Consider the following 10,509-nt stretch of genomic DNA (forward strand, 5'->3'; position numbering starts at 1 on the left):
ACGTCAGGCTCGCTTCGCTCGCCATATCCGTTTAGCCAGACGTTTAGCCAGACGTTTAGTCTGGACCCCCGACTGGATCGTCCTAACATATGATGAAAATGCTGGAATGAAAAATGCTGATCTCACTCTTGGACGATCCAGTCGGAGGTCCAGGGGGCGGAGTCCCCTGGCTAGACGGATATGGCGAGCGAAGCGAGCCTGACGGCTAGTCAATAATATAATCATTGTTTCTGACTCAATAGATACGTGAATAGAATAACTATGATGCAAGATCACATATGTTCATTTGAATATCATCGTTCTAGTAGTTCTGTGAACAGTAGACCTCACGCAGTTTTCTCATCCACAAGTACCTGATTGAAACTATAGACCTTATGGAAATACAGCAATAGACTGGCTTCTCCACACATCTGTTTAATCACTTGTCAGCTGATTTATGATGAATAATTCTATAGTCTGAGTTTTACTCTAATATTGGCATATGAAGGAGGCTCCTTTTTCCTTTTATATTATCCTTGAAATGCAAAATTTCCAAAAACCTTGTATATACGTCGACGCGCAATTTGAAAAGGAACATACCTGTCAAATTTCATGAAAATCTATTACCGCGTTTCGCCGTAAATGCGCAACATATAAACATTTAAACATTAAGGGCCGTTTGCCCTTAAGTATCTGGTGTCACCTGGCTTCTCCCGACATCTGTGTAATGCATGCAATGAATAATCCACTTGTCAGCTGATTCATTATGAATAATTCTATAGTCTGATTAATCCTATCTTCAGAGTAGATGATATATATAGTGATATTGGAGTTTGGAGGAAATTCCTATCCCTTTCATATTATCCTTAAAATGCGAAATATTTCAAATAAAACCTTGTGTATACATTGAAGCGCAATTAAAAAAGGAATATTCCTGCCAAATCTCATAGAATTCTATTCTATCAACGCGTTTGGCCGTAATCGCGTTACATACAGACAGACGAAAAAATATTCGGGTTGAAACGTAGACCTCACTACGTTCGTTCAATAAATGAATGAGTAATTCTTCTTCTTCTTCTTCTTCTTCTTCTTCTGATTTAGCGCAGGTCTCTCCTTGAGAGCTTGGCGTATAGTGAGGTCCACATTATAATGGCAGTAGATAAAGATAGAAGAATAGCGATGCTGATTCTCTGCATTAATTAATTATATTTCTACACTGTGAAACACATAATTGGCATCGTTGTGGACCTAGAAAAGGATAGTACCACCGGCTTTATCAAATGATAGACAAGGATAGCAAAACCAAAGTTGATCAAATACTGTCATTATAACGTGGACCTCACTATAGCTCGAAATGGTTTTCGTTGCTTTACAGACGAAAATTTACTGTGAAAATTTAGGTTATTGGATGACCTTCAAATAAATTGTATTTTCAATAATTGATTAATTATTAATTATTTCAATTAATTATTAATGCTCGTTTCTAGGTATGTACACCATGATGAGACACATGTACAACGCTCGTGTGAAGAAGTTGAAACCGAATTTCTGGAAAAAGAAATTGAGATAGGTGAATCCGTCAACGTCAACGTCACAAAAATTATTTCAACGTCAACGTTGACGTCAATGTCAACGTTGACGTCAACGTCAACGTTGTCATCAACGACAATGTCAACGTCAACGTTGACGACGTCAACGTCACATATTTTCACGAACATTTTATTCTTGTTAATCAGGATAATATATCGTATTTTCGCTTTATAATCTTACTGAAAACACCAATTTGATGTGTGTTGTTGAATGCATGCCTTATTTACCAAATATTAGTCGTAATTTGTTTAGAAAGTTTTGGCCAAAGACAAAAAAATAACTAGTTAATAAATGATTTGTGAATAATTATCCAAGGTCTATAAATACAGGTCATGACACAATCCCGTGATGCATTGCAAAATCGCCATTTTATGAGGTTCTAGTTCACCAATTTTCAAATTTATCAACTGTTATCATTATAGATTGAACAGCATGATGTGTTCTGTCTATATAAAAATGAAAGTCTGTTTGTGTGTTAGTTTGCTTGTTTGCTAGTTTGTTTGTTCCCTATAGACTCGAAAACTACTTGACAGAACGGCATAAAACTTTGGAAATATGTTGTATTAATATTGGGGATGGTTTCTGACCAGAAATTTCAATAGGGGGCTAATAATAAATTATATATTAATCCATTTTACAGACTTATGTTTTCGAAATTGTCGGCCGGGCGGCTAACGTAGAACGGGAAGATCATCATGATTCAAGATCATGTTGTGATAATATAATTTACCAGATGTAATAAACACGTCACTCTGTGATAAAATTGTATACTGGTATTAAAACGGTAGTTTAAGCACATAGGAAGTCCGTATCGAGATGTAAATAAAAATATTGATTGTCAGATAAATTTCATGATTCGCCAAATAAAGTCAAGTGTGACATGAGATACATTGATTTTTTGGCGGTACGAAGTTCGCCGGGCAAGCTAGTTTTGTTATATTGTTCAAGGAATATTGCTTATTGGCTTTAAATTGTAAAATAAATTCTTCCGGCAGAATAATAATAATAATATTATTATTTTTAATATTATTATTATTTAGATTCCAACTAGAAACTGAATTGTTGATTTTTAGATTAGAAACTTCAAACTGTTTTCGAGTTTAACCTTTTGTCCCATTGCCTTATGAATCATAACAAGTTACAAGAATAAGACCAATTTTTAATGATAAAAAATGAATTATTAACCAGTTATTATTGAAATAATTCATTATTAAAAAATCTAAAACCTGAATTTCTATATTATCTGAACTGGAATATTGTTTTTAAAAAGCATAATGATTTGGTTGAAAATCAATGAGATATTGCAACTATTCAAATGCTAATGAATTAAATTATTACTATTAAACGAAAATACAAATTAAATGCTGTAATTCACCCCGAAGACTTCTGCTACTGCAAATATTGACAATCTAGCTGTTTACCCTGTTGTGAATATTTCCAATAGCAGAAGTCTTCGGGGTGAATTACAGCATTTAATTTGGATTTTCGTTTAATAGTAATAACATAATGATTTGATTATGAGCAGATCATGGTATTTCAAATGTACCGCCATGAAGACCCCACAAAATGGCCGCTCCATAAGGAACACGAGTGTCATGACCTGTATTTATAGACCTTGATTTGATTTGTAAATCATTGATAAATAGACTTTATAATAATTATTAGTATACTATTTAGCATAATATGGGCTATCCATGTTTTTGAATTTATTTTGAGCTTTTCAAACCAAAGTTTTGTAGTTATCAATAAGATAGGTTACATAGAATAGTATAATTCATTGAAATTTTCATCACTTCTAGTCTATGATTACCTGAATAATAAAGTCTAAAATTATTATTATCAATACTTTTATTCCTAATAAATTAATAATTAACGACCATTAAAACAATGAGGTAATTTTTTGCATTGTTAAAAATGAACAAATATACAGATAAAAATGCATTACTTCTTGATAAATATAAGCACAATATTTATTCCAAAGATTTTTGTTCCTAAGCTGCAATCAAATGTAGGGTATATTGAAATATTTTTACAATTTATCACTTTCATTTTTTTACTGGTTTATAATGTAGCTTTCCATCATTCTATCTCTCATCGTGCATAATGTTTAACCTTCCGGTAGTAGCTCCATACTCAATCACACGAACAGTCGCGTGTTGTATTTTTTACAACATCCAATTTTCCAAGTGTTATGTACTCTGTTTACTGTCAAAACATATTAATTAATTGTATAATTAATTTTTCCATCTTCTTTTATTATTTTACGCCTATGAACATTTGGATGATTACCATTTCATAGCCCAATAAGGTACATCAAGGAAAACCATCAATTGTGTGTTATTGGTTCGTTTACAGTCCCCGTATACAGTCTTTCCCTATCTTATGCACTGTGGCGACTAAATGGCACCTAAAGACTGAACCATTGCTTGGTTGATACTGCAACTCAGTGGAGTGATGGGGGGGAAAGTTTGGGAATGCATAGGTGACTCATTCACTGACACCACCCCATTCAATAGTTTTGTGCAGCAAGAAAACTGACACTGTTGTACTTTTTACAACAGCGCGACTGCCGGAAGGTTAAATAGTTGATTTTTTTCTATAAAACTAAGCTCGTCTTTATTAATAGTATTAATTTCTAAAAAAGTTCAAAACTAGTCTAAAATCAGCACTGAGTTCATAGTTCTAAGTTATTATCATCTAGATTGTTATCTCATTGTCATGTCACGTTTAGAATATTTTGTAGCCCACCATAGTATTTATAATTATTGTAAATATAGTGAGGTCCACGTTATAATGGCAGTATATGATTGACAATGGTGTTGCTATCCTTCTCTATCATTCGACAAAGCAGATAGCACTATCCCTTTCTATCTTTGCAATGCTGTCAGTTTGCCAAAAATATATTATTTAGTAAAGATTCAAATTCAATTTTATTAAGCCAAAACACTTTACAACTGGCCCTGTCAACAGGTATTGAAAAATACATAAAATAAATAAATAGGATAACAGAGGCTTACAAAAATATAGCATGTCACATAAATTATAACGTTCTTCTACACTTTACATACAAATACCTGTAATTTTACAATTGAACAAATTGTAACACCCTATCATTTAAAAACTCTTCAACGCTATAATAAGCCTTGTCAACCAGAAATGCATACACATCTCTTTTAAAGCTAGGCCTACTCGACTTTGACAAACTTTTAGGCAGCTTGCTGAAAAGTTGCAAGCCATAAACAATCGGACTCTTATCCGGAAATTTTAACCTATTTAAACAAACAATTTTCAGGTCATCCGCCATGTTTTGATCCTAACAAATTACTTGAGTAGACATCAAGTCGCATAATTATTAATTTTTCTTTTTGAATTTAGATATTAAATAAAATGATTAAGAAATTGTCAAAAAACACCGATTTTATTGATACTTAGAAAGACCGGTTTCGGTTGTTACACCATTGTCAATCTCTGATAAACTAATACTAAATACAAGAGCAGCAGAATTTATACTAGTAGGCGAGTACTGCTATTGGTCAAGGGCATGAACGCCTGCCATTGGCCCAGCTAGACGGTCTCCTCCCACTTAAGGCTGTGCAAAGACTAAAAATAAACTTTCTACTGGTGATATTTTTCAAAGTTTTTCGATTTGTATATCATCAAGCTATCAAAATGAAAAAGTTTTCTCAGGAAAACCTTTTTTTCTGATCATTACTTTTTGAGATATGAGCGCCTAAGTTAAATTTTTTGGGGCGGAACATTTCAAATTCGGTGAGAGATAAATCCATGAGATTTAGAGGATAGATTCTTCATGGTATTGTTGATCTATTAAAACAATTTTTTTCGAAAATATCAATTTTTAAGATAGTTATTCAATTTACTAAAAATAACCATAAATAACTTTTAGTTGAGTTATTTTTGGTAAATTGAATAACTTTTTCAAAAATTGATAGTTTCAGGAAATATTTGTTTTACTAGATCAAGAATACCATGAAGAATCTATCCTCTAAATCTCATGGATCTATCTCTTACCAAATTTGAAATGTTCTGTCCCAAAAATTAAATCTTTAGGCGCTCATATCTCAAAAAGTAATGATTAGAAAAAAAGTTTTCCTGAGAAAACTTTTTCATTTTGATAGCTTGATGATATACAAATCGAAAAACCTTGAAAAATATCACAAGTAGAAAGTTTATTTTTCCTCCACCTACTGTCTAAAGTACTTACTTTACTCCCTGAAACCTAATACTAAAGTGTCACTTTTTCGCTCTCGGTAGTAAAAAACAGAAAAACTCCCTAGGGAGTAAAAGCTACTCCATTTAAATAACATGGGGAGCATCTCTATTTTGAAACTTACATTGTAATAGGTTAGAAGGTCTAAGCTCAGATGAGAAAGCATAATTAATAGAGGTGTCTGTCATTGAGTCAACTGAATTCAATACCACAACCAGAAATTTGATTAACTCATGAAATATATGTTTGTATGATAATTATTATATTCTTAATATTAGTAGACGATAAAAATTTATAAAATTTTTAAAATATTTTATTCTATTCAAAATACCAGCCAACAAATATTTTTTGATCTGCAATCCAAATCTGAACCGCGTGATCTAGAGTCAGCCATTTTTGGTAGCTGCTCAGCTGATATAATTGTTACAACTTTTGCCGATAGATAGCGCAATCGGCAGTGCCAATCAGACGACCGGTTTTTAGGTTATGTTGTTAGGAATCATTGTCACCAATACGTGAGTTATTAGAATGATTTTATTTGCAGTTTCTATAAAAAAAATGTAGATGGAGGAAAAATGTTGTGTACATCACAAGCGAAAAATACTTTTTCTCCCTCAGGAAAATTGCTGCCCTCGGCTTCGCCTCGGGCTTCAAACTTTTTCCCACAGGGAGAAAAAGTCGTTCTTTTCACTCTAGATATACAAATAACTATTTAGCCTTTGCACAGCCTTAACGGTATAACATAAACATCACAAAATGGCAGCTTAAGTAATCTGTGGCTTCAGTTGCCTACCGGTAAAGGATAAACAAATATTGAAAGGTTATTTCAGGATCCCATTGAAATTATTTTATTATAAATAGGTTTTCTATTTTGCAATTAATTTTTAGCGAAACTGAAGTAGAATACCAACCATATAACTTGATTTCTGTTGATTGAAGTTCAGATTTCCGAAGTTTCAATTTTGTATAGAATAGCAATGTCCGTAAAATACATAGTTTTCCAGTTATATGCAAGAAACTAAAAAGTGGTTTCTTTGAACCCCCACAAACCCTTAGCACAGTAAGTAGAGGTGGGGTTTTTGATATGTTTACCTCCTTACTACCCTAAACAGAACTGCGGGGTCAAAAATTGTCCTCCAAACTTCTTTCTCCCTACAGGCGCATCTAAAGGTGCATTTTCGTTTGTGCGTAAAGTTTCGCATTGTTGACATTCATATTGTCGAAATTCCAAGTGTGCTAAAACAGCTGATCAAATAACTTTTCATTATTTGTGTTAATTATTCAAGAATCAAAACATTTCTAATAATATCAATAATATCGAGGCACCGAGCTTCGCTCGCTATTTATTTATTGATAAACAGAACACAATTCTTCAAAATGATTGGGGAAGGACTAACAGGCACAGCCCAAAACTGTTTCTTCCCCGAATTTTGATTTATACACTATAAATGGCCCAAAAAGTAGGTTATGTTCCATAAACTTGAATTCAGGTCCAGTTTTCAGTCCAAATATTTTAAAACAGAAAAGTTCTAATTTAGATTGTTTACAAACCAAATTGAATAACAAAATAACACTCACTAATCACTTAAAACTGTAAAATAATGATTAACTTTGAATATTATGATATACTCTAATTTATGCCCGGTTTCTCAGTCGTTCAATAAACAACGCTATAGCTATTGATTCAATAACTTTATCCAATCAATAAATCTTTATTGGTTTCTCAAACATATTTATAGAATCCATAGATATGGAACGATTTATCTGTTCAATGAATCTGGCAACATGGCATGATCCAAAACCAGCACTCTCGTAAACAAACTTTATACATGGTTCCTATGGTAACCAACCAAATCTTGGATGTTTATTCCATGCTTCTTGTTGTGAGGTAATTTCCCACGGTACTGACAATGTCAAAGATGTCATCTTTTGGCTCATGTCTCCAAAACAAGATGGCTGACACCAAATAAGGGCAAATATCTATCAATGCTAAATATAGTGCAACTTTGATTCTGTTTTGTTTTTAAAATACTAGTAATCTACACTAAATTTAATTTTATTTTGTAATTTAATTTTTCCAACTTAACTTAATTTTTTGATTGCAACCAAAAATTTGACAAATTTATCCATTCAATAAATATTTATAGGCTGGATTTTGGCACTATAGTTTATTGAGAGATTTATGGATCCAATAATTTTAAGGAGCGTTCTAGAAACGCATTTATCATATTAATCGATTCAATAAAGTTATTGTATGGATAAACGGCTTATGGATCGACTGAGAAACCGGGCATTAGAGTGATAAACCATGTCATGTCAACAAATCAGATTATTTTGATAGAGTCTATTAAAATTTATAGATATTATTTCTTGCGAGATACAGTGAGCTGTTTGAATGATTACACAGCTGATCTCCCACAGAGGCACACACATCTGTTATCGACAGACGACGAAATTATCATCTGCTTTTTCAAGGATGTATAATTATTATCCTTTTCATGTCCTTCAGCGAGTTTTCCCAGGGATGAGACCTAGTGCAATCGAATTTTTATATCATAAACCTACTATGTTCCAAATTTCGTGAAAATCGTTAGAGCCGTTTTCGAGATCCGTTGGACATGAATGACCATATAAATAACCAGATAAAAAAGTATATATACAGAAATTGCTCGCTTAATATAATAGGATATTGCCATTTAAAATTATTTTAAAGGATAAACCAAATCTCCCCCATTGAAACATTAATAACATACTCTTTTAGGTGATTTAGACAAATTGAAATCTACCCAATCTGAGATCCTCACCCTGTCGAGGTCGACGACGGCATTTATGCACAAACGAAAACCCAGCTCAAACAAGTTTATAATAATTCATAAGGTAGGTTATGGTACAGTAAAGCTGCGTTTACACCAAAGTTATTAACAACATTTTAATAACTCAATCCGACTGAGTCATTGTCAATATTGTAGAACCGTTCCATAATAAATATGGAATTATTGAATAAAAACACAAATATGTTGCCAAATTCTACACAGTTTTATTCGGTACACGACTTGAAAATGTGACCGGTGTGGTTACGAAACCATTGTCGTGTACCGAATAAAAATGTAGAATTTGACAACATATGTGTGTTTTTATCCAATTAATAACTTATCCTTATAGATTCTATTAGATTGAACGGAACTTGACAGACACATATGTTCATCATGTGTATGATAAGTTATGTTCAATGTAATAGAAACTATAATGATCATTGACCGAGCAAAGTGAGGACTCAGATTCAAGTCGACGGTTTGGCATTTCTCTTAATGTTTAAATGTTTATATGTTGCGCATTTACGGCGAAGCGCGGTAATAGATTTTCATGAAATTTGACAGGTATGTTCCTTTTTTAATTGCGCGTCGACGTATATACAAGGTTTTTGGAAATTTTGCATTTCAAGGATAATATAAAAGGAAAAAGGAGCCTCCTTCATACGCCAATATTATAGTAAAAATCAGACTATAGAATTATGCATCATAAATCAGCTGACAAGTGATTACACAGATGTGTTGAGAAGCCAGTCTATTGTTATATTTCCATAAGGTCTATAGTTTCAATCAGGTACTTGTGGATGAGAATACTGTGTGAGGTCCACTGTTCACAGAACTACTAGTTATTGACATTTTGTTAATAACTTTGGTGTAATCGCAGCTTAAGCGTTTTAGAGCTAGTAAAAGTAAATTCGTATGGCTTTTGTTGGTGGGGAGTCCCTTGCGGGAAGGTCCCACCGCCTGAATATATGTATAATTTAAGCCGTCAATGGGCCTCACGACTGTCATACTCCAGCCAGGACCGACAGTTTAACGTGCTCATCCGATAACACGGTATATAGTTAGGTCCACGTTATAATGGCAGTGGATAAAGATAGAAGAATAGCGATGCCGATTATCTGCATTAATTAATTATATTTCTACACTGTCAAAAACATAATTGGCATCGTTGTGGACCTAGAAAAGGATAGTACCACTGGCTTTGTCGAATGATAGCAAAACCAAAGTTGATGAAATACTGAATACTGTCATTATAACGTGGACCTCACTATAGCAGTTAAACCTTCGTTGACTGAACTAATGAGTAGTCTTCGTATTCGACACCAAAGTTATTGTAATTTTTGATAGTATTGAAATATTTTGACTGTAATTCATTGTAATTTCGATAAGATATTGTTGATTAGGCCTACCTTTTTATATTAAGCCTATATAGAATATTAAAGTGTTTTGGAAAGTTGTGATTGTTCTTGTTTGTTTCTATTTACAAATAACTCATAAAGCATTATCAATTTGAATGGTGTTTTTCTTTGATAAGTTAAATATCCTCAACTGTCAGTAAAGTTTCAACCATAGAGAAACAATAGCGTAAGTAGATATCCCATGTTATAGGGTGTTTATGTCGCAATTTTTACTGTTATCTCAAGTCGATTACTGTAGATTTTTACTGTTTTGTTGGGGTGAGAGTGTATGAACGGCACAATATGAGAGACTACCAGCGTCACACAGCTTTTTGGGAAAGAAATACGTGGACTATCGGCTTGAGATAACAGTAAAAGTTGCGACATAAACGCCCCATACCATGGCATATCTACTTAAGCTATTGTTTCTCTATGTTTCAACTTAACCTACCTTTTTTCTTTCTGTTGGTAGAAAGCTCGGTTGCACAAAAGCCTGTTTAAT

At 33.1% G+C, this 10,509-nt stretch overlaps 1 protein-coding gene across 1 annotated transcript in view; it reads left to right on the top strand.

The window, feature by feature from the left end:
- Positions 1–1,956, top strand: part of LOC111060208 (very-long-chain (3R)-3-hydroxyacyl-CoA dehydratase) — a 68,416-nt gene extending 66,460 nt beyond the window's left edge. The window contains exon 11 of the mRNA XM_039435834.1: positions 1,467–1,956. Coding sequence (XP_039291768.1) covers positions 1,467–1,549 — 83 coding nt within the window. The 3' untranslated portion in view covers positions 1,550–1,956. The remainder of the gene's footprint in view (positions 1–1,466) is intronic.
- Positions 1,957–10,509: the final 8,553 nt, after the last annotated feature.

This window comes from Nilaparvata lugens, chromosome 9 (assembly GCF_014356525.2).
Source record: "Nilaparvata lugens isolate BPH chromosome 9, ASM1435652v1, whole genome shotgun sequence".
NCBI classification, from domain to species: domain Eukaryota; kingdom Metazoa; phylum Arthropoda; class Insecta; order Hemiptera; family Delphacidae; genus Nilaparvata; species Nilaparvata lugens.